This window comes from Pseudorca crassidens, chromosome 2 (assembly GCF_039906515.1).
Source record: "Pseudorca crassidens isolate mPseCra1 chromosome 2, mPseCra1.hap1, whole genome shotgun sequence".
NCBI classification, from domain to species: domain Eukaryota; kingdom Metazoa; phylum Chordata; class Mammalia; order Artiodactyla; family Delphinidae; genus Pseudorca; species Pseudorca crassidens.
In genome coordinates this window covers 28,496,177-28,521,538 of record NC_090297.1, presented here as the reverse complement: position 1 = coordinate 28,521,538, position 25,362 = coordinate 28,496,177, and the positions used below count along the sequence as shown (strand labels likewise).

Sequence of the window (25,362 nt, the reverse complement as noted above, 5' to 3'; positions counted from 1 at the left end):
TCCAATTAAAAAATTTTCCATATTGGAAAAAAAAATAACAAGCAGGGAATTCCCTGGCGGTCCAGTGGTTAGGACTCCGTGCTCTCACTGCAGAGGGCCTGGATTCAATCCCTGGTTGGAACTAAGGTCCCATAAACCGCGTGGCAAGGCCAAACAAACAAAAAACCAAGCAAGGATTTTTAAATAAAGGAGCTTTAAGAAGGGTATTTGTATTTGTTCATCTTTTTTCTCTTAATTCAAACATGCAGCTGTCTTGTAAGGAATGGCAGAGGGGTTGTGATAGCCATACCTTGATCAATGGTCATAATGTACATCTCATTTCTTCCATGAGAAGAAAAAATTATAGCATTGCTGTGCCAGACATTTCATTTGGTGATTTAGTCAATTGTTACTAGTAGTATCTGGCCTTATTGATCAAACGCATATCCTTATATTGAGAACTTATATCTAACAGCCTCCTAAAAACTTGGCATTTCTAACAGAGTTGATATCTGACTTTTAATAAGATATCGAGGTCATGCTTCTGTAAATACAGAAAAGAAACATCCTGGAGCCATGGAAAGAGCATTGGACTTGGAGTTAGAGGGACTAGATTCAAATCCTAGCTAGATTAAAATCCTAATCCTACATGTTAATGAACCATGTGACCCTGGATAATAAACCCTCTTTCCTTCTCTGGATCTTAGTTTCTATCTATAAAAATAGGGATAATAGGGCTTCCCTGGTGGCGCAGTGGTTGAGAGTCCGCCTGCCGATGCAGGGGACACGGGTTCGTGCTCCAGTCCGGGAAGATCCCACATGCCGCGGAGCGGCTGAGCCCGTGAGCCATGGCCGCTGAGCCTGCGCATCCGGAGCCTGTGCTCCACAACGGGAGAGGCCACAACAGTAAGAGGCCCGCGTACTGCAAAAAAAAAAAAAAAAAAAAAAAAAAAAAAAAATAGGGATAATAATAATAATACAGGCCTTATAGGTTTGTTGTGTTGATTAAACAATATATAGGAAGGGTCTAGTCTAGTGCCTGGCACATCAGTTCCTTCTAAAAAATAATAGTTGAATCTAATGTCACAGAATTTGGAAAGCTAGTGGTAGGTCAAATGGGAGAAATTAAAGCATTAATAGAAAGAGAATATTAAGACTAGAAGTTCTTTCAAAGCAGATGTCTTTAGTTCTTTATCTTCTCTGTACTTTGAATAAGATTAAGTGCTCTGCTTATTTGAAAGGTTTGCTTGCTTGAAATGATCCTGTCAAGCAAGAAGAGCAAGAGAATTCTAGCAGGTTATAGCCGCCATTTTTTTTTTTTTTTTTTTTTTGGCCACGCCATGCGCCGTGTGAATCTTAGTTCCCCAACCGGGGACTAAGTGCGCTACCCTCTGCAGTGAATGCCCGGAGTCCTAATCACTGGACCACCAGGGAATTCCCAGCCCCAATTTTGCTTCTAATGTTTGGTGACAGGTAAGAGGTTAAGCCCTTGCTTCAGGCTTAGACTAGTCTTTCTGCAGCTGTTCCATCATTCCACTTTATGGTTTAACGGTGGTGAAAGGAATTAGCATTTATTTAATGCCTGCCACGTACCAATCAGTGAGTTAGGGGTCTTAACATATACCATCCCATTTTAATGGATTTTGTTTGGGGAAAACTGAACCTGGGAAAAAAGTGACTTCCCCACAGTTACATGGCTGATAAGTGGCAGAGCCAGCCTGTGAACAAAGAAAGATCTCTCTGATGCCAGTGTCCGGGCTTTTTCCATGGCACCATGCTGCACCTCTGGCCCTTGCCTCACCTGGGCTATACAGCAACAATCTCTTCACTGGTGTTCCTGTATCCAGTGTTTCTCTTCCCAACCCATTCTCCGGATGGCAGCAAGCTGAACTTCCTAAAACACTGCATCGTCTTGACTCAACACTGGTTGGCTTCTCTTTGGTACTGTGGGTCCATATTGTTTGTTTGGCATTTAATGGTGTCAAGAATCAATTTGCTACGTGACCTTAGGCAAATCATCTTCTGTCACAAACTGACCCAAGCCAACTTGCTATATTATATTAATAAACATTTATTTACTAATTATTGAGTGGTGTTTTGTTGTTATTGCAGGGGTGAGAGGAAGATATCAGTAGCCTTCAACAGTGAGAGATGGGCTACACGTTCTTTCTGGAAACCTTACTACCAAGTGGTGTGTTACAATGAAAGCAAGTCTCAGACTGAAATCTACTACATGCTCAACATATTTATTAACAAGCAGGCAAAACCAGTCATACAACTTGTAAGCTCAGTGAAGTCCCAGATCTTGATCCTTTTAGACACTTTGCCAACTCCCTTGCCTGAAAAGTTAACTTTAAGTAAATAAGACAATATTCTATTTAGCAGGATTCATCTAGCCTGCTAGTCAGAATCAGGTGACAGGATCTTCCACTAATGGGGAGAAAAATACTGAATAGGTCCCAGCCCATAACATCATTCTAAAGAATCTCGTTGCTGGGCTCACTAGATTCTTATATGTTGGTCAAGCAAGGGTGGAGGTACCTATATAATACAATGCTTCTAGCTAAATCACATATCTTGACACCATTTATTTCACCCATGAAAAAACATATCTAACATCTAACCCTATTTAATAGTCTTCTAATGCTGATTGACAGTAAAGATAATTGAAGTTCTTGATGTAAACTGCTACTGGAATGTGAGATATTGATTAGAATTTCTCAGGTACTAACTAACCACTCCTAGAGTGTTTATTTCTTATTAGGGTACTTCAGATGTTAACTAATAGCCTCCAAGCTTTACAGTAAAACTAGGTAACACGTATATAAAACTTTCTAGTCTGAAATATTTAAACATATATTAACATTATATATCATATATTTTATATGATATAATATTTAATATGAGTAAATTACAGACAACGTAACACCTTCACTGGGGTTCAGTTTGTTTATGTGAGGAAATAAGATGAGCTAACTTCTAAAGTTTCTTCCATGATTCTATAAGTGGATTTTAGTGCAGTTAGAAGGATCTGGGTTAGAATCATGGAAAAACTTACTGACAGTTATCATCAAGCATGAAAACCTCTTTTCTAGAACACTTTCATATTTTCTTCAAAGGATTTATTTTTCTAAATAAATATCCTTAGCCCCAACCACACCTGTCATCCTCTAACCCTCTTTTTTATTTTTAAAAATTTTTTTAAAATATTTATTTATTTATTTATTTACTTACTTACTTAGGCTGCACAGGGTCTTAGTTGTGGCACGTGGGATCTTAGACGCAGTGAGAACTTTAGTTGCGGCATGCATGTGGGATCTAGTTCCCAGACCAGGGATCGAACCTGGGCCCCCTGCATTGGGGCACAGAGTCTCACCCACTGGGCCACTGGGGAAGTCCCTAACTCCCTTTTAAAAATAAACATTTTTTAAAATTATTGAGGTATAATTGACATATAACTTTATATTAGTATCAGGTGTACAACATAATGATTTGATATTTGTAAATATTGCAAAATGATCATCACAATGACTCTAGTTAACATTCATCACCACACAGTTACAATTTTTTTTCTTGTGATGAGAACTTTTAAGATCTACTCTCTTAGAAACTTTTGGATATGCAATACAATATTACTACCTATAGTTCCCATGCTGAACATTACATTCTCATGACTTATATATTTTATAACTGGAATTTTGTACCTTTTGACCCCTTTCACCCATTTCGCCTGTCCCCCACTCCCTGCCTCTGGCAACCATCAATCTGTTCTCTGTATCTATGAATTCGGTTTATTTTTTAGATTCCACATATTGGTGAGATCATGTGGTATTTGTTTTTCTCTGTCTGACTTATTTCACTGGAATAATGCCCTCAAGGTCCATCTGTGTTGTCACAAATGCCAATACTTCATTCTTTTATATATATATATATGTATATATATATATAACATTTTCTTTATCCATTCACCCTTCGATGGATTTTTAGATTGTTTCCATATTTTGGCTATTGTAAATAATGCTGCAATAAACATGGGGGTGCATATATCTTTTTAAGTTAGTGTTTTCATTTTCCTTGGTTAAATACCCAGAGGTGGAATTGATGGATCATATGGTAGTTCTATTTTTAATTTTTTGAGGAATCACCATATTGTTTTCCATAGTGGCTGCACCAATTTCCATTCCCACCAACAGTGTACAAGTGTTCCCTTTTCTCCACATCCTCGACAGCACTTGTTACCTCTTGTGGTTTTGTGTTTTTTGGTTGCTTTGGTTCTTCATTACTGCAGGCGGGCTTTCTCTAGTTGCGGTGAGTGGGACTACTCTTCATTGTGGTGTGCGGACTTCTCATTGCCGTGGCTTCTCTTGTTGTGGAGTACGGGCTGTAGGTATGCAGGCTTCAGTAGTTGCAGCACTAGGGCTCAGTAGTTGTGGTGCACAGGCTTAGTTGCTCTCGGCATGTGGGATCTTCCCAGATTAGAGATTGAACCGTGTTCCCTGCATTGGCAGGCAGACTCTCAACCGCTGCGCCACCAGGGAAGTCCACGTCTTGTCTTTTTGATAACAGGTGTGAGGTGTTATCTCATTGTGGTTTGATTTGCATTTCCCTGATGATTAGTGATATTGAGCACCTTTTCATGTACTTGTGGGCCATCTGTATGTCTTCTTTGGAAAAATATTCAGATCCTCTGCTCATTATTTAAAAATCAAATTGTTTTTGTTTTTGCTGTTGAGTTATATGAGTTCTTTATATTTTGGATATTAACCTTTTCTCAGATATATGATCTGCAAATATTTTTTCTCATTCAGTAGATTGTCTTTTCATTTTGTTGGTGGTTTTCTTTGCTGTGCAGAAGCTTTTAGTTTGATGTAGTCTCACCTGTCTATTTTTACTTTTGTTGCCTTTGCTTTTGGTGTCAAACCCCCAAAAATTATCACCAAAATTGCTGTCAAGGAGCTTACCACCTTCGTTTTCTTCTAGGAGGTTTAAGGTTTCAGGTCTTATGCTCAAGTTGTTGATTCATTTTGAGTCAATTTTTATGTATGGTGTAAGATAGTGGGTCAGTTTTGTTCTTTTGCATGTGGCTGTCCAGTTTTCCCAACACCATTATTGAAGAGATGTCCTTTCCCCATTGTGTATTCATGACTCCTTTGTTGTAGATTAATTGACCATATATACATGGGTCTATTTCTGGGCTCTCTATTCTGTTCCATTGATCTATGTGTCTGCTTTTATGACAATATCATACTGTTTTGATTGTCATAGCTTTGTAATATAGTTTGAAATCAGAACGTGTGATGCCTTAAGCTTTTTCTTCTTTTTCAAGAGTGCTTTGGCTATTTGGGGTCCACCCTGTAACTCCGTATTATTCTTTATTTTTTCCAAAACCTTTATCACTATCTGATATTATATATTTATTTACTTATTTGTTATTGTCTATCTTCTGCTACAAGACTATAATCTCCCTAAGAGTAGAAACTTTGTTTCAAACTGTACTTTCTATGCTTGACCTGCATAGAAGTCAGGCACAGAGGATAGAAGTTTGTTTTGTCTTTTGCTGCATAGCAAACCATACTAAAATGTAGTGGCTTGTTTATTTAAAGCCCATGATTCTGTAATTTGGCTAGATTTAGTTGGTCAGTTCTTCTTTTCATCTGACCTTTGGTAACTCACGTGGTTGCATTCATCTGGAGGTTCAATGGGACTGGATGGTCCAAGATGGTAAAATCTAGTAGTTAACTGTTGGCTGAAGTGCCTTGATTCTCCTCTATGTGGCACATCCAACAATATACCTTGTGTTTCTTAAATGGTGGCAGCAGTGTTCTAAGATAATAGAAGTGAAAACTGCAAAGCTCTTTAAGGTTACCTATACAATGTTACTTTCACTAGATTCTGTTGATCAATGCAAGTAACAAGGACAGCCCAGATTCAAGAGATCAAAAATTAGATGAGGGCTTCCCTGGTGGCGCAGTGGTTGAGAGTCCGCCTGCCGAGGCAGGGGACACGGGTTCGTGCCCCGGTCAGGGAAGATCCCACATGCCGCGGAGCGGCTGCGCCCGTGAGCCATGGCCGCTGAGCCTGTGCATCCGGAGCCTGTGCTCCGCAGCGGGAGAGGCCACAACAGTGAGAGGCCCGTGTCCCGTAAAAAAAAAAAAAAAAATTAGATGAGAGGTGCAGCAAAATCACACTGAAATCACAAAGAGCTGTGATTATTCTAACAATCTATTACAAAGCTCAATAAAGGTTTGTGAAGTGAATGAATATATTATTATATCATGTCTCAAGTTCCATGCTTCATATTCAAGGTCTGCTGTGATCCTTCTTCCAGAGCACAAATAACATATCTTCCCCAAGCACTCATCAAATCTGCTCTATAATTTATTTATTTGTGTGTGTGTTTTATCCTCACAGAAAGGACATTATCTTGTTCTCTTGGTATATCCCATGTATCTATCAGATATCCAGGCTCCAAAGAGACACTCTGTTGGTCTTTAATGAGTTTAATTTAACTTAACAACACTGACATCTTATCCCCTACCTTCCATTCCATCATCATGAAGTCACTAGTTGAACAATTCCCTGAAAATCTTATCATTATTCCAGTCTCCATGTCTTTACTCATTCCATTTTCCCCACCTAAAATATTCTCCTTCTTCCTCTTTGCTTATTTCGGTGTTTCTCACTGACATTTAGCAACTTTGGCCCTACCCACCAAATTCCAGTAGAGGCAGGGTCATTATGACAACCATGATAAATCCCCTGGTTAAATATCACTAGTAGACTATCCTTTGGGCCTACAGTGGGAGCAATATTGTTTTGTCTGTCCAGTACCACCTCCTGTCTTAGGAAGTGTTCCTTCCCCACTCCAACTACATCGTTCTTGAAGAAGTTACTCTATTCCTGTAAGTCTGTGCCCTCCTAGGTACAGCTGAATTATCTGGCATGTCTGAAGAAGGTCAGGCACTAGCCTATCCAATTTGCTGAAATTTAATAGAAAATAGGAGTGGAGCAGACCCCTTTTTTCCTTCTGTAATGGAATCCCCTTCCTCCAAACATACATATATGGGTTGACCCCAAGCGCCGAGGATGCTAATATCTAAATAAACACTACTCACACCAAAAGCCATTAAGTTTCTATAAAGCTTAGGGTAGGGTTGGGTTGTGAAAAACACTTGGGTTTTTACAAAAACTGAAGCAAAAAGCTTGGGCAGAAAATTGAGTAAAGCGGGGCAGAGGAATTTCACTTATGCATTTTTCCTGGGTAGGTAGCTAGAAAGGAAAAGGGAATTGAAGAGAAAATATATGCATGGAGTACTAAAAGCTGCTGAGTTAAGGTTTTGGATGCTGCACAGATAGAAGTTTGGAACTAGAAAGGAGATAAGGACCTGTGCCTGGGGAATACCTCTTCAGTCACCAGAAAAGCTAAGAGAGAGAGCTCCAACGTGGACAAGGGGCAGACAGGGGTGACCTGGGAAGGGGAAACCTTTTATTCTACATATTAACTTGTGCCAAGCTGAAGTGAGTCTGTACTTGAAATTAGTGACCTATATTCTCAATTTTGGTGACTGGCACCCTAATCTGTCACTCAAGCAATCTAGAAACCTAAGAGTCACTAGTTTTACATTGACTCTATTGTCCCTTGCCCCTCAAGGTTAATCATCAACAAGCCCTGTCAATTTTGCCTCTTTTTTTCCAATCCATCTCCTCCTCTCTATTTTTACTACCATTGACCTAGTTCAGGTCCCTATAATCTCCCACCTAGACAACTGGTCTTCCTGCCTGCAGTTTAATCCCCTTCCAATCCATCCTTCATACGCTGCCAGAATAATCTTTCTCAAGCACATATCTGACCATGTTGCCCTCCTTCTTAACAACACCCCCATCCACCAGCTGCCCAGTTCATACCGTCTAAAAACTAAACTCTAAGCATAGCACTCCAGAATTCTTGTGGCCTGTTTAACTTTCAGCCTTCATTCTGGCCATCCGTCCCCCTCCCCCAAACACACACTTCTGTGCTCTAGACGCACTGACCTACTTTCAGTTCCCCAACACAACATGCTTTATCAAGCCCCTACGCATACCTGGAATACCTTCTCCTCCTCATGCCAGCCTGGAGAATTCCAATCCATCTTTGAAATTCAGTTCAGGTGTCATGTCCCCCTGAATTGCCCCAGGCAAAATCAGTTTCCCCTCCTTCAGGGCCCCCACAGCTGCTTGTATACACTTCTTCCGTTACACATGCCTAGTTACTTGCCTGTCTTCAACCAGCAACGGGAAACTCTCTGAGAACAAGACTATATTTTATTTATCTTCATATTCTCTGTGTCTAGCGTAGGCTTAAATAGGGGCTCAAGGTTGTTGAAGGAATAGATGGATATTTGATACTTTTTGGTACTTTAGTTTACCAAAAGTTGCAGTAAAGGAGGTTCTGCGTACAAAATAGCTGATGGTGTGTGTGCTGTCATGCCTTGGAAAGAGGCCCTGGTATTTTTCGGTTTTGTTTTTTAGGTGTATTTTAATAATTCATTAGACAATGATTTATTAATCATCCACTATGTGTCAGGTCCTGTGCCATTTTTAAAGGTCAGTGGATACTGGACATCAAGCAAGTCAAACAGCCTTGGCCTTCAAGCAGGTACTCTCCAAGAGAAGCTTTACAGCTATATGGAATTACAGTACAAAATTATTTTTGAAAGCAGATTCTGGGAGATGTAGTTATTTCACCATTCTAAAGGAGAGTTTAAACAACTTGTTGAATAATTTTAAAATGAAGGAACAAAAAAAGGATAGAGTGACTACAGGCTACAGGTAATAGATGGAATGACATGACCAATCCTTGCCACATGGTGGCAGTGCTTCTCCAGGGATGAGGATTTAGTGGCCTAGGACTTCAGAAAAGCATGTTCTCACACTGTAACTCCAGAGGAGGAAGAGTACTAAAAGTTTAACATGGTAGACTCTCTCAATTTGCAGAAAAGATGAAGTAAAACATATAATTTAATCAACTTTCTCCCTCCAAACTTTCGTGGGCCTTTGGAATCTGCTTTTATTTGTTGGCCAGCAAGGAAGTATAAATAGAACTTTGGACTGGGCTGAGCATGTTAAATTACAAGGCTTAGTTTTTCATAATTGCTTTCTTATATTGATTTTTTGTGATATAATGATAGATTCTACTAGTGAAACAATTTCTCAAATTCTATGACCAAAATAAGTGTGTCAGTATTGTAAAGTATTTTCTGTAGAGTACCTAACTTCCAGGTGCTCTGCCAATCAAACCCATTTGAGAATCATGATCTAATCCAATGTTTTCTAATTACAAATAAAGAAAACAAGGCTCTGAGAAGTTAAATGACTTACTTAAGATCACAAAGCCATTTATGCGATAGGTTCAGGCTCATCCTTGCAAAGTGAACACTCCAGATCTTTCCCTCACTGCCATCTATCAACTTCATAAACAGAGTTTGTTGGATGATTAATCTTGAGAATCAAGAGACAGAGAGGAGTCAACGTGACTTCCAGATTTCTGAATTGGTAACTTGGATTACGGTGCTATATTCTCACCAAAACTGAGAATATCGATTGCTAATTTCAAATACAGACTTGCTTTAGCTTGGCACAAGTTAATATATAGAATAAAAAGTTTCCCCTTCCTAGCTCACTCCTTCCACCTATTGTCCAAATCAGAGCTCTCTTAGTTTCTCAGGTGACTGAAGAAGTGCTCTCCACAGAAAGGAAAATGCTAATCGTTCTGAATATGTTAATGTCAGGAGTGTCACCTCATTTGTTCACTTCCCAGAGGGAATTCAAGAAGAATAATATCGTTGTCAAGTGACTGAGTTAATTAGATTAACAAATATTGATTGATTTCTCTACCATGATCCAGGTATGTTCTAAGCCCTTGGTTCTCAAAGTGTGATCGCCATACCAGCTGCTTTAGGATCACCTGGGAACTTGTTAGAAATGCAAATTCTTGGCCCTCACATCAGACATACTGAATCAGAAATTCTGGGAATGGGGTCCAAAAATCTGTTCTTACAAACCCTTCAGGTTATTCTGATGCATCCTCAAGTTTGAGAATGACTATTCTAGATCAGGAGCATATGGTGTTAAAGAAAAAAAAAGTGCTTGTCATCGTGAAGCAACAATATACAAACATACAAAAATAAAACTTCAGGCAGAGGTAAGTGCTATCAGGGAAACCAGTACAGGGGATGGAGGGAGAATGTAGAGGGTGTGCAGGCAAGGTCACGCTGAGGAGTATGAGCACTGGAGTCAGACTGAGCAGGGTGTGAATATCGGCTCCACCAGTTACTAGCCTTTGAAAGGTTTAGTTTCCTCATCTGCTAAAATGGAGATAGTAGTATTACCTTACAAAGTTACTCTAAAGATTAAATAAGATAATGCTTGCAAAATTCTTGTAACTGTTTCCTGTCTCAAGGTAAGCCCCCAATAAATGTTAGCCCTCCAAATACGAGGGAAGAGTGTGTAGATGTATATTTAGGAATCATCAATGTAAAAATTAATAGTAAAGTGCGTGAAAAGGTGGATAGATTGAGATGTGAGAGAAGAGGATGGAAGATGGGATCTTGCTGGTGGGAGCAGACATGGGTTGAAAGGAGGTGAAGAAATGAAGATGAGGAGAGAGAACTTTTATCTGAACTCAGCTAAACCTGGAAACTTGGAAGAGGAGGCCAGTGGATAGGGTGAATAACCATCCTGGTTTGCCTGGGACTGAGGACATTCCTGGGAGGTGGGACTTTCAATGCTAAAACTGGGCAAGTCCTGGGAAAACTGGAATGAGTTGGTCACCCTGTCAGTGGATAGGATCACGGCCGGTGAAGTGGGGGAGGTAAACATGACCTTTCTTTCTTGGTGCACTCATCTCTTCCTTATAGTAATCTTGTAAATATCTTCCAGTAGCTAGACTCAACAAGAATCTGGAGGGCAAGGGAGCTCGAATAATGCACTGGGGAGAAGTCAGCCTTGCCTGGACAGAGCAGGATAAGTAAGGAAAGAGAGAGAATGGACCTGAAGGGCCAAAAAGATAGTAACAAGGACAATGACAAGGGATTAGAACTGTCTGGGATTAGTCTGACTCCAGACCTTTTAATTTTTTTCCTGCCTTGTCCAAAGAGTATGGAAGTGGGATGAGTGTGTGTTTTCTGCATACTCGAATTAACCTTAAATAAAATAATAAAGGTTATCCAAGGATATTCTTTGGTATCTGAGCAGCCCACAAAACTTTTCTTTTTTGATGTCCAGTGGCGTGAGTGCCATGTACAAAAAGGAGCAGGTGGGACCCAGCTGCTCCAGGAAAGGAGGTCCTGGAGAAAATCCCCACGGGGATGACTTCAGGTGCCCAGGGATCTTCTCCTGGCTCACTTCCCGCCTGGAGGGCTTACTCCTCAAAAAGCGTTTGATGGGAGCTGCCGCGCTACGGTAAAGGTCAAAGGTCAAAGGTCACCGCTCGCACGTTAAAGTCTTGCAAGGCCAGAGGGTCTGGCCGCCAGGCAGCCAGGACACCTCCAGCCTCCCCCTGCCTCAGTTGACAAGAGGAGCCGCGACCCGCCAACCTAACCCAGATTATATTCAACGGGCCGGCCGAAGGAGCTTCGATTGGTAGGACAGGATGGGGGCGCGGCCTCATGTAGAAAGCCTCCTCTGGATTGGTGCAAATCGTTGAGGGCGGAGCATCCACTCCGGCTGCGCGCGAAAGCTCGAACGCCGCTGCCTGGCCGGAGACTGCGGGAGCAGCTGCGTCCCGGGTGCGGGAAGCGGAGACCTGCTTCTTCCTGAGCGGCGCGCTGCGCAGGCCGGAGTCATGACGGGAGAAGTGGTTTCCGAGGTGAGTTTATGCACTTGCCTCTATCTGAAGCTGCGGAGGCCCGGCGCGGAGGGGTGGGGTGGGGCAGGGGTCGAGCCGGCCGAGTGGGTCGTGGAGGCTGGGAGCACTACAGCTCCCGGCGTGCACTGCGGCGGCTCGGCTTCGCGGCCCTGCGGAGATAAAACTACAGGCCCCGAGTGCTCGGGGCACCGCGGTCGATCCCGGCGCTGGAGTCCCCGCGCCTCGGTCCCCTCGGGGAGGTTGCTCCTGGTCTTTGCGGCGCGCGCAGCTCGCCGCCAGCCTCTGCTCAGCCCGCCCCTTTGGCGCGTTTCCTGCGGCGGGAGCTCTTCCTCCAACTGCGCCCCAACAAGGAGGAAGGACCAGGCCGAACCGGACCGCTAGGGTGAGGGGCAGCATTAACTGTAAATGGACGGCAGGAGTCTTAGAGACTTCGAAATTGGGTCTGGAGGAGGCCTCTGAGGTCATCACACAGGGTCCCAAGAGGTAAAGGTACCAGTCTCGGAGCCTTCCGGGAGGTGACTGGCTGGTCGCTGTCGGAATTGGCGTAGAAACGACATCTGTTTCCAGATCTGTGTTCTTTTCTGGGGCTGAGACTGGAGTGAGACACTCGTCTTGGGAGCAAAATTTAACGGGGCGCTTTAAGATAATTTTTAAAATTAATTTTTACTGAAGTATAGTTGAATTATAATGTGTTAATTACTGCTGTACGGCAAAGTGACTCAGTTACACATATATGTACATTCTTTTTCTTATTCTTTTCCGTTGTGTTTATCACAGGATATTGAATAGAGTTCCCTGTGCTATACAGTAGGACCTTGTGGTTCAAGATAATACTTAAATGCAGTATTTTTAAAAGTAAAAATTAATGCAAAAAATTCCATTATTTGATTTTGAACAAAATATCAAACTTTGAAACGAAGACAAGATCCGACCCTGTGTTTGCACTACTCTGTCTCACTCACCTCACACTCATCCTGGCCCTGGTTCAAAATAAACTTTATTTACAAAAGCAAGCAGCTGACCTCATGAGTCATAATTTGTCCGTTTGATTTTTTATTTTAATATTGCACTAAAATATCTTGATTACTGAGTGTTTTGAGACCTTCTAGCCTCACCCTGTTCCTGGCCCTGACTGTCGCTGGTTCTGCTGCAGATTGCCTAGAATACAGTGATTAAGAGTATCACCATGGGGCTTCCCTGGTGGCGCAGTGGTTGGGAATCTGCCTGCCAATGCAGGGGATACGGGTTCGAGCCCTGGTCCGGGAGGATCCCACATGCCGCGGAGCAACTAAGCCCGTGTGCCACAACTACTTAGCCTGCGCTCTAGACACCACGAGCCACAACTACTGAGCCCATGCACCACAACTATTGAAGCCCGTGCGCCTGGAGCCTGTGCTCCGCAACAGGAGAGACCGCCGCAGTGAGAAGCCCGCACACCGCAACAAAGAGCAGCCCCTGCTCGCTGCAACTAGAGAAAGACCACGGGCAGCAACGAAGACCCAATGCAGCCAAAAATAAATAAATAAATCTATATATTTTTTTTAAAAAAAAAGAGTATCACCATGTATTGAGCTATGTGGTTACCTGAACTCAGTTTCCATGTCCACAAATAGTCTTACTGCTTTCCATTGTTGGGAGGATCATCAGCATATACATCATGATCCTCAGTGATATTCCTCTGTTTGTGTTATTTTTGGTTATAATTTTAATAATTGTACTAAACATTCAAATCAATTTAATAGTTGTTTGAGAAGCCATTAGGGTGAAGCCTTGTGACCTATTACATTACAGATGTATTTTCCCCCTTATTAATAAGTTGATTCAGAGTTCTATGAACCAAGCTTGGTCACTAACTAGTCAAGTCACCCAACATACCCCCGTCTCCTTAGATTTTTCACTTGTGACTTAAAAAAATTTTGGGGGGGGGCTGAATTTCAGACATAAACATCGAAAGGCTGTTATAATGAACCCATCACCTAACTTCAGCAATTATCAAATCATGCCAGTCTTGTTTCATTTATACCCCCACCCACTTCCCCCCTTACTGAATTATTGGCAGCAAATTCCACACATATTTCATCCACAGATATTTCATCATGCATCTCTAAAAGGTAAGGGCTTTCCAAAAAAGATAACTACTATATTATTACCATACCTAAAAAATTTAGAATTATTGCTTGATATTAAATAGCTAATCAGTGTTTAGATTTCTTTGACTCATACATATACTTTCAGTTTGTTTGAATTAGGATCCGAACATGGCCACTGCATATTGCAGTCGGTGATATGTGTGTGTGTAAATATCTTTACTCTCTTTATAAGTCCCCCCCCTCTCTTTTTTCTTGCAATTTACTGTTAAAGAAACCACAGAGTTTGTCCTATAGAGTTTCCCACACCTGGATTGCCTCTCTGTGATGTTATTTATCATGTCATTTGGATACACTGAGAAACACTTTACACAGTAAAACGAAATAAGTGCTTGATTCTTTAAATTTATTTACTATAACTCAAAATAAAGAGTTGGTCCTATAATAGCCTTCAAAGGTGAACAATGAATTTTAGTTTGTTTTCTTGTAATTCTTTTTTTTTTCTTTTATAAATTATTTTATTTATTTATTTTTGGCCACGTTGGGTCTTTGTTGCTGAGCGCAGGCTTTCTCTAGTTGCTGCGAGCGTTGCAGTGCGTGGGCTTCTCATTGTGGGGTCTTCCCTTTTTGTGGAGCACGAGCTCTAGGTGTGCGGCTTCAGTAGTTGCGGCACATGGGCTAAGTAGTTGTGGCTCTCGGGCTCTAGAGTGCAGGCTCAGTAGTTGTGGCTCACGGGCTTAGTTGCTCTGTGGCATGTGGGATCTTCCTGGACCAGGGATTGAACCCGTGTCCACTGCATTGGCAGGCGGATTCTTAACCACTGCGCCACCAGGGAAGTCCTGTCCAGTAATTCTTTTTTTTTTTTTTGCGGTACGCGGGCCTCTCACTGTTGTGGCCTCTCCCGTTGTGGAGCACAGGCTCCAGACGCGCAGGCTCAGCGGCCATGGCTCACGGGCCCAGCCGCTCCGCGGCATGTGGGATCTTCCCGGACCGGGGCACAAACCCATGTCCCCTGCATCGGCAGGCAGACTCTCCACTGCGCCACCAGGGAAGCCCATGTCCAGTAATTCTTAATGTCATCCTTTTGTTAAACCGCTGTATTGGTTTTTCCTTATTTCAGCCTGATGATCCCATGATAATTTGTGTATCTTTATGTACTTAGAGCTTTCTGTCACCTGCTGGTTAATACAAATTATATTCTCATTTTCTAGGTTCACCTAGAAATCAATGATTCAAAACTCATTTCACAAGAAGAAGCAGATAGTCCTTCAGACAGTGGACAGGGCAGCTGTGAAATAGTTGGGCTCTTGAGTGAACAAGGTTTGTAACAGTCAGTACTTTTATTTTTAGGAATAGAATGTGGCAGCTTGGGTTGTAAGGGGACTGGATTAATTTCTTATTCTCTGATTTATTAAATTATTAATGCTTAACCTTGTTTGTTCTGTTTATTATAAAAGCAAAATAATAGTGCTTGTACCCTTTTGAAAATAACCATTTCTGTTATATTATTGAATGTATAAAGTGTCTAGAAGATACCATATTGCCTGGTTGAATGCATTCATCCTATAATAAAAGGACTTTTAACACCTGCCAGAAGGATCAGAACAGCTTTACACATTGTAAATATATATAATTACATTTCTTAGTAAGAGATATTTTTCCAGGGAAAGTGGTTTTCAAAATATATTTTTAGATTTGCTTTGCTACAATCAGTTCTTAGTGTTAGTTACATAATTTCACAAGGTGACATATCACTTGACTAATTGGATATGTTTTTGAGGAGTACGGGGACTAGGAAGAAGGCCAATGACGGTAGACTCTAAAAAAAATTGTGTTTCCTCCAGATTCAGATGAAGAGATATTTGTGAGTAAGAAATTGAAAAGCAGGAAGGTGCTACAAGAGAGTGATTCTGAACAGGAGGGCACAAATGCCTCTCCAGAGAAAACTACCTATGACGATATAGAGGAGGAAGATAAGGAGAACTTACATGCTGGAAAAAATGGAAAAGTCAGAAGGATTTACAGAACTCTGCTGAACAGTGATGAGAGTGACATCGAGGAGTCTTTGTGTCAGGAAAATCTTGAAACCCAAGTGACACCTTGCTTAGAGCTGAGTCTCCAACCTGAAAACTCTGTGGATTTTACAGTTGACAGAAAGATTTCCAAAAAACCCATACATGATAAAGAAGGAATTGGAGGAAAAGCAAAAGTAAAATCAAAGCGAAGACTCAAGAAAGAGGAGAGAAAGATGGAGAAAATTAAGCAGCTGAAAAAGAAGGAAACAAAAAATGAGGTACATTTAAAAGAATAATTTGCTGTTTCTAAGGCAGGTTAATGTTTTAGAAAAAGTTGCTTTTAGGAAAAACAGTTGCTTTTAGTTCTTGAGGTTGTTTCTGCACTCAGGATGTACCTTCGAGTTGATTGTCTTGCAATGAGGTATGTGATTTCAAATCCGTTGGTCTCATTCTCCATTTTGGATATGAGAGGACACCTTCCAAATAAATGGGTTTCTGATTTTCTTTGTGAGCACGTGGAGTTATTCTTTGCTGTTTCTGATCTGATGAAAATTAACTTTCATAGGATTTTTCATGCCGCCATCAGTCAAAAGTCTTGTTTGCTACCTGGAAAAACCATCCTCAAATTTTATAAGCTAGTTGCTTAATGAAGTATTTAATTGACTTTTCAAATACAAATGTACTATTTATTAAGTTAATTTTGGACAATTGTGTAAAATCACAGCATGGACTTCAAAGGATGACTATGGATTAGGAACCAGTGATAATGTTGTAGGATGCCATATACTTGTCTGTTGAGGAAGCATGAGCTTTTTCTGTCCTGATGCAAATTGCTATATGGTGTTGTAAAACATTGGATTTGAAAATGATTGGATCTTGCTTTTTCTTTGTGTTACCCAGGAAGATGATGTGAAACAGCTATTTAATGACAGTGGCTGTCTACTTGTGGATAAAGACCTTTTTGAAACTGGGTTGGAGGAGGAAAATAACTCTCCATTAGAAGATGAAGAGTCATTAGAATCAATAAGGGAAGCTGTGAAAAACAAAGTAAAAAAGCACAAGGCAAGTAAAAGATGACTGCAGTTAGAGCTAACCCACTGCTTCTAACCTTCGCTTTGTTTTCTGATTTACTGTTGGAACCTTAATTTTTTTTTTTTAACTGAAGAAAAAGCACGTGTCAATTGATTTCAGTTTTTCAGCCGTTAATTTCGGAATTATGCAGTACAAGTGATAGACGTGCTACGTTGTTTGGGAACTAGTATTTTCATTGCCCTAATAAGAATGTTGAGGAAAGTAAGATACTTTTATGTTTTGTAAGAAACAGGTAAAAAAGGGGTCAGAGATGTAAATTTTATAATCTGGTGGCCTCTAGGAAATGAACCTATAGGGTTTCAGGAAGGGTATCAAAGAGAAGCATCAGTCGAAGCATCGTTGTCTGGGCTTCCCTGGTGGCGCAGTGGTTGAGCGTCTGCCTGCCGATGCAGGGGACACGGGTTCGTGCCCCGGTCTGGGAAGATCCCATATGCCGCGGAGCGACTGGGCCCGTGAGCCATGGCCGCTGAGCCTGCGCTAAAAAAAAAAAAAAAAAAAAAAAAAAAAAAAAACAGAACAAAAACCATCGTTGTCCTGAGTGTTTGGAAGCATAATCATTCTTCCTGAGATTAGCTTCCTGGAAGTCATTGTCCCTCCTTAGGGAAAGATGTAATAGAGAGGTGTAAGAAATGAGGGCCCAAGCTCCATTGGAGACAACTAATGTGTTTTCTAGGCATTAGAGGATGCTGTGTGTCTAACATTTTATATTTGATAATTATTGATTTAGCATTAATGTAGCGTGATGTGGTGTTGGAGTGCAAAAGCAGTCTTTGCGTAAGCAACATCCTCTTGTGTCAGTTTAATTTTTTTCCCTGTTAATCCATTTGCAATCTTCTCTTTTAGAGAAAGGAACCATCTTTGGAGAGTGAGGTCTATTCATTTGAAGAAGAAACTGAGTTATCAAAAGGCACCACGAGGAAGGTGACATAGAGCCCTATATAGTTGTCATGTTGAGCTCTTTTCCCAGGCGATTGTGGGTTTTTCAGGAGTTTTATTGTGTCTATCGTATTACCCTGATTCCTAGGATATTGCTTTGTGCATAGTAGGGACACAAATATGAATTGGACTGAATTAATTCTATGAGACTTGCAAATAAGTGAGCTCCTGAAGTTTATATTGTTTTGATCTTATTAATGCTTACTGTTCCCTCTCCATCCTCTTTTCTTGGAGAGAGCAGACTTTTATGGGATGAATATCTATCAACCTTTCTGGATAATAGCATTAATGTAATCTCACTTTTTGTTTTCTTTAAGGAAAGAAAGGCAGCCAAGTTAAGTAAGGAAGCATTAAAAAAATTGCATAGTGAGACTCAGCGCCTTATTCGAGGTAAAGAAACCTGTATGGTAAACACTGAGGCAAATCACGTTATTTCTTTGTAAGCTCAACTTGGATGTTGGGGACTTTCCTTTTTTTTTAACAATCTTAATATGAATGAGATTATAATAATCAAGTTTAGAATTGATCTTGATGAATGGCCATTGTTCTGAAGCCCCTGGAACATTAGTATAAACTGAGAAAATTTCCGGAACTGTAGTGGTGGTAATGAGGGAGTTTTTTAAAGGGTTGTCTATGGCCTAGCTGCATCAGGATCCCTTTTACAAACCTTTCAAATTTATAAATTCTTAGGCCCCACAGAAATTCTGATTCAGTAGGCTCGAAATGGGGTCCAAGAATCTCTGTTTTTAAAAAACTTACTGGATCAATTTGATTTCACAGCTAATTTTAAAAGCCACTGGTCTTCAGGGAATTTTTTTGTAGTTGGAGCTTGCTTTTATTAAAGGCAGGTTTGTTTTCTATTTCTGAGGATGGCTTTGGTTGTTTAGTTAACTGATTGTAAAGTGACATTTCAGAATGTACAGTATATGTATTTGCTTGTTTTGTTCCATTTTCTAGAGGCTGCACTTAATCTTCCATATCATATGCCTGAGAATAAAACTGTTCATGAATTCTTCAAACGTAAACCCCGGCCCACTTGCCAGGGAAATGCCATGGCACTACTGAAGTAAGAAGCTTCTTTCCTTGTGATTATAATTTTCATAAATATTCAGTTCTGAGGCAAACACCTGGTGTAAAGAGTTCAGATTCCTCACTTCCTTAAAATTGATTTAAACGATTCATTACGTGCTAAGGGATAAGAATGTTTCACGTTTAGGGTAATTTTCAACTCCAGGTTATTTTCCCTTCTCTAGGTCATCTAAGTATCAGGCAAGCCATCACAAAGAAATCACAGACACTGAAAATACAACTGAGATAAATAGTGACCACCATAGCAAAGATTCTGAGCAGACAACAGGTGCAGGATATGAAATGGAAATTAATGCACTCCCTGCAGTTTCAAAGGAACCCCAGATCACTACTGGATCAGATGAGTCTTGCAGTAAGAATTTGACAGGAAGTGAAGAGCTAGAAATTCCCGAGAAACAGGAGCAGAGTGATGCTAGACCTTCACCTGGGGACATCTCGGTGGCACAACAGGAATGCAGCTTCCTTGGGAATAAGGACAGTGAGGAGTATCAGGCTGGAGGGCTTGTGGCACCTGAACCTTGTGCCCTGGAGGAAGAAGAAGGCCTGAAAAAAACAGAAGAAGCAGATGAGAAGGTGGAAGAGCCCCGCCAGCAAACTAAATCAGCAGCAGTGGTGCCACCTGAAAAAGTGAGGAGGTTCACTGTGGATAGACTGAAGCAACTGGGAGTAGATGTTTTCATTCAGCCTCGGCTGGGTGCTGACAAAGATTCTTTTGTGATACTTGAAGAACCTGAAACCAACAGAGGTAATCCTTTGAATTGTGAGGAGCTTCTCTAGAGTGATTTGTTCTGGCAGCTTTCTAGTATTTGCCACTGTGGAGGACAGGGAATACAGGAGAAACAAATAATCACACATGGTCTTATTCTACAGATGTACCAGATACCAGATAGAAATAATTTAGATACATTTGGCAGGGTATTAGAATGTTCTAAACCTTGTTTAAATGGAAACCTGTTGACAGTCAATGTACAAAGCAGGGTACATTGCTGTTGTTTTATGGTATGACTTTGATAAAAGCATTATTCAGTTTTTCACAGTTAGAAATATCTTGGTTCAGCAAATTGTCTGCAAAACTGAATTTCTTTTCTTTCTTTTCATTCATTCAACAAGTATTAAACTATCCACTACATGCAAGTTGCTGTAAGGCATACTTGAGAAACCTGACGTTTATCCTACACTTAAGGTACTTACGCTCTACCCGGGGAGATAAGCAGTAGGCAAATAACAGCAATACAAGGAAGGAAGTGACATCTTCTATCATGAACATGTGTCCCTGATAATTGGAAAAAGTTAAATAACATGGAGAAAAGGGAAGAGTATTCTTTGCTGAAAGAAACATTTAGAGTAAAGAATCATAGTAAAGAGGAGGGATAAGTTTCTTACAATAGATGATTAAAGAATAAGTGGATGTAATTACTTGTTCACTACCTTCCCCTTTATACTTTGAGTAGGGATCTTCTGGCTTGTTCCTTACTCTGTCCCCCGTGCTGCCACAGTGGATGACACATTTTAGGCAGCCATGTTTACTGAATGAATGAAAGAATGAATGAATGATCCTTCAAGAGAGAAATCAAGTATTACCCACATTGGGTAGACTTCCTGACTTGTCGGTAAAATTAGGTGTTCCCTCCTCTGCAATGTGATATGATAATTAAGAGCTGAGGCTCTATAGCAAGGTTGGGATCTGAATCTGGATTACACTATTCACTGCTTAAACTTGAGTCTGCTATTTGACTTCTCCAAGGCATCTTTTTTTTTTTTTTTTTTTTTTTGCGATATGCGGGCCTTTCACTGTTGTGGCCCCTCCTACCGCGGAGCACAGGTTCCGGACACGCAGGCTCAGCGGCCATGGCCCACGGGCCCAGCCGCTCCGCGGCATATGGGATCTTCCCGGACCGGGGCACGAACCCGTGTCGCCTGCATCGGCAGGCGGACTCCCAACCACTGCGCCACCAGGGAAGCCCCAAGGCATCTTTTTTAAAAAATGAAATAACGCTATCTGGTTCACAGGGCTTTAGTGAAGATTTGTTGAAATAATGCATACAAGTGGATAGCATAAAGAAACACTCAAATGGTGGCTGCTTTTTCTATTATCAGTGAAATTATTTACATCAAGACTCTCCTTCATTAACTAACATATGGTTGGCAGGTGCTAGGTCAGCCACAGTATCAGTCTTCGTTGATTGAATGGGTGGACTTTGTGGAAGTGGAGAAAAGGACGTTCTTAGAAGGGACAGAAAGAGCTCTGTGTGGTGCATATTGGGAGGACGTGTAAGTCAGTTTGACCAGAGCAGTTGCGGGGGTGGAAGGGTTTTGTAACAACTAGCATAGCTCTGTTAGCAAAGAAGTGTGGAAATAAGCTGTTGCCTAGAAGAGGGAGAGAAAGTTTTGTTGTGGGGGACTAGAAGTTATCTAAATAGTCTGAGACTGAAAGGTGCGGTAGAACTTTCTGAGTACTTACTATCCTAATACTGTGAAATTTTGTTATATGGGACTAGAAGTTTTCTAAACAGTCTCAGACTGAGAAACAGAAAAGGGAAGAAACCTTTTTTTTGGCATACCTACTATATTAGACACTGATAGGTCTTTTTATTAGTTATCTTTCTTAATTTTCGTAGCCCCAGATATTATTTTGCAAATGAAGAGCCTGAGGTTTGGAGAGGTTGGGTAATTTTTCCAACATTACACTTGGCTTTTACAGGGAACTAGCACAATGCCTGGCTCATAGTAGGCACTTATTTTTAACTCAGAATATGTTTTCCTTCAGAAATAGTATTTGACATGGATATTGGGTTTCCAGATCAGCCTGTTTCATAATATATGAAGTTAGGATCAACATTTATTCATTCATGCAATAAACTTTTATTTAGCATGGTGGGTGCTGTGTATGCAAGTTAGATGTAGTCCCTTCTCACGAGGAAATTAAAGCCTAGTAGGAGTAACAGGCAGAAAAGTCGGATGTTAAGTGCTGTGCATACTTTGAGCCTAGAGAAAGAGTTCCTCACAGGGAGTCAGGGAAGCTTCTGAAAGGAGCTCATACCTGAGCTGAGTCCTGAAAGCTGAGTAAGAGATACCAAGGCAGAGAGGTGAGGGAGGGCTTTCTTGGTGGAGGGGACAGAGCTACAAAAGACACAAAGACAAGAGAAAGCTCTGGTTAGCTGAAGTGAAGATTGCAAGGAGGTTGGTGACTAGAGGCCAGATCATGCAGGGCTTTTAGGTGGAGACATGAGCTAGAGCAGAGACTTTTCACTTACAGAGGAGATGAAAGGTGTTGGGAAAAGACGATGGAGGGAGAGGAGCTTGAACAGGGGTTCTATAGTGAGGAGGGTTGTGGTTGAGTGACGTAGTAAAGGGCAAGGAAAAGGGGTGCTCCAGTGGGTTGGTGGATGAAGAGTTTTGAGGGACCTGGCTTTCTCCAGAAGAATGAAGGCAACTCCTGCCTCACTCTTATTTAAGGTCCTGAGTAATCTTCCTCCCCTTCCACTTCTTTTATTCTCTTGGCACCAGTGATGAGCTGCCTATTTCTGTTCCCTTTCCACTGCCACTCCCTGTTGCTTCTAACTTACTGAAATAAAATAAAATGGAATGCAGACTTACAGCTTCTCACCCTACTCTTTGGTTTGCAATGTAAACATGCCCTCCTTTGGGATTGGATTTTTTCTATTAATAAATAATGTTAGGGACTCAGAATAAAAAGGTTTCTTTCCAGTTCTTCTCTTTTTCTACTAAGACGCTCTAGGGAGGGAAAACCCACATCTACATGCTAAGCACAAAACTACTAAAGTATGATTTGAGCGCATTTTAGAAAAAGAGCCAAACTTGGAGTATCTTGGACATTTTATCATGGAAAAGAGCGCATGGCATGTGAAAATAGCCAGCATCCCTCAACCCCAAAGGAGCTTTTCTTCCTCTCCTTTCCTTTCCGTCAGCTCTTTTACACCAGATCCCACTATGGTATGACTGACTTGTTAAACAGAGTGAGAGAGGTAACAGCTAGCTGAGGGAGAAAGGAAAGAAAGTTCTGAGCAACAGCAGTGGGGAAGAAGGGAAAGGCCCTGTTGCTATTAGACCACTGAACTCATACTACGTGTGTGTGTGGGGGGGGGGGGCGGGTGTATTCATAGTCCCGTTTATATACAAGTAGGGTGTGTGGTACAGGGACCACTTCTAACTGGGATTTCCTTTCTGATTGTACTGATTATATCTTTAAAATTTTGACGAAGAAACTCTTCCAGTCCTGCCGCTGACTTACATCACTCATTGCATTGATTGTTATTTTCTTTTTCCATTTTTTAAATTGACCTTACTCGTATTTAGTGAGATTGCTAATAAGCAGTGAAATGTTCAAAGAAGGGAATTTTTTAAAAGGAGACTGAAACCCATGAGAAATTAAGCCCTTGAATAATTGAGGAGTATAGTATTTTTTCTACCAGCTTAATACATTTTTAAAAAGAAGTGCACATACTTATTTTTATTTTTTTAACATCTTTATTGGAGTGTACTTGCTCTACAATGGTGTGTTAGTTTCTGCTTTATAACAAAGTGATTAGTTTCTGCTTTATAACAAAGTGAATCAGCTATACATATACATATATCCCCATATCTCCTCCCTCTTGTGTCTCCCTCCCACCCTCCGTATCCCACCCCTCTAGGTGGTCACAAAGCACCGAGCTCATCTCCCTGAGGAATTGCACATATTTAGAAACTTCATTGTAAATTTCTACCCTAAAATGAGTTTTGAAGTATATTGAGGAGGTTGCAGCAGTCCGTTAGTTTGGGTTAAGTTATATGAATTGGACACAGGTGTTGGTAGCAAAGGAGATTTTGGTATTTCTCTGTGTGTGTTTTTTTCCCTACAAGTTTGTTGAACTTAAAAAACACAGCTTGTAGGGCTTCCCTGGTGGCGCAGTGGTTGGGAGTCCGCCTGCCGATGCGGGGGACGCGGGTTCGTGACCCGGTCCGGGAGGATCCCACGTGCCGCGGAGCGGCTGGGCCCGGGAGCCATGGCCGCTGGGCCTGCGCGTCCGGAGCCTGTGCTCCGCAGCGGGAGGGGCCACGGCAGTGAGAGGCCCGCGTACCGCAAAAAAAAAAAAAAAAACACAGCTTGTAATTCTTAACTGGAATCTTAAAGGCAAACTGACATACTGGTTGGCGTTTGGTTTAGAACTGGAAGCCTTGAAGCAGCGTTTCTGGAAGCATGCTAATCCAGCAGCCAAACCCAGGGCTGCTCAGCAGGTGAATGTGAACATCATAGTGAAAGATGTGGGCCCTGATGGAAAGGAAGAGCTCAAGGCAGATACGGTAGCTGTGACTTTGGCAGCTGAGAAGCTGGATGGAGGAAGCCACACAAAACCAGGTATTTGCGGTCATGGGGGTTTCTTTGTTTATTTTTTTGGCTGGGGGCGGGGATGGGTGCCTGGCTCTTTGTACTCTGGCAGGGCTTTATGGCTACTGAAGACCCTATAGTGAGACGTTATAGAATCTTTTTCCTTGGAGACTTTAGAGATGGGACAGCAGTACCTCTAGCATGATTCATGTGTGTAGCATTACCTAGTTGTGTGGGGTGGGTAAGAGGAATTATTTCTTAAACTAGCCTTTGTCTTATTGTTTAAAAAAATATATCCATTGTAGAAAATACATGGAATAAACAAAAAACTTCTACAATTCTCTATCAGAGACATCTTCTGTAACCATGTTTTATATCCTTTAAAACTTTTTGCATGTATTTTTTAAACAGACAGTACATGTCTGCTTAAAAAATAAAACAGTAATGCAATCATACTGTGCATTCTGCTTTGTAATCTGTATTAGGGACAGGTCTGTTTTTCCACTCCCACTTTGAAAACACGAGTAATATATCACATAGAAAAAAATTAAAACACTGAGGAAAAGGTATAAAATGAAAAATTAGTCTTCCCAAAGGCAACTTAACAATTTCTTGTGTGTTCTGGGAAAATTCATATGCATATGCCATTGTGTGTGTGTGTGTGTATGTGTATGTGTGTGTGTGTGTGTGTGAGAGAGAGAGAGTGAGAGAGAGAGAGACATTGTACACTTATACTCTCTGCCAGGCACTGCTCTAGGTGCTTTACAGCAAATAACATTAGTGTCCTTATTTTATATGTGAAGAAACTGATATAGAAAGCATTTAAACAACTTGCTCAAATTTATATAACTAGTAAGTAGTAGAACTAGCAGCCTAATCCAGACCACCTAACTCAAGAGTTCACATATCAGGATACACATATTGCTTTGGGGCCTTTTTTTTTTTTTAACAGCTGTGTGATATTCCATTGTGCAAGTATAACATGATTTGTTT

The 25,362-nt window shown here is 41.1% G+C and overlaps 1 protein-coding gene across 1 annotated transcript in view; it reads left to right on the top strand.

The window, feature by feature from the left end:
- The first annotated feature begins 11,693 nt into the window (after window positions 1–11,693).
- Window positions 11,694–25,362, top strand: part of CLSPN (claspin) — a 28,904-nt gene continuing 15,235 nt past the window's right edge. The window contains exons 1-9 of the mRNA XM_067725464.1: window positions 11,694–11,824; window positions 15,123–15,231; window positions 15,756–16,204; window positions 16,827–16,988; window positions 17,862–17,939; window positions 18,272–18,344; window positions 18,912–19,020; window positions 19,208–19,788; window positions 24,208–24,399. Coding sequence (XP_067581565.1) covers window positions 11,801–11,824; window positions 15,123–15,231; window positions 15,756–16,204; window positions 16,827–16,988; window positions 17,862–17,939; window positions 18,272–18,344; window positions 18,912–19,020; window positions 19,208–19,788; window positions 24,208–24,399 — 1,777 coding nt within the window. The 5' untranslated portion in view covers window positions 11,694–11,800. The remainder of the gene's footprint in view (window positions 11,825–15,122; window positions 15,232–15,755; window positions 16,205–16,826; window positions 16,989–17,861; window positions 17,940–18,271; window positions 18,345–18,911; window positions 19,021–19,207; window positions 19,789–24,207; window positions 24,400–25,362) is intronic.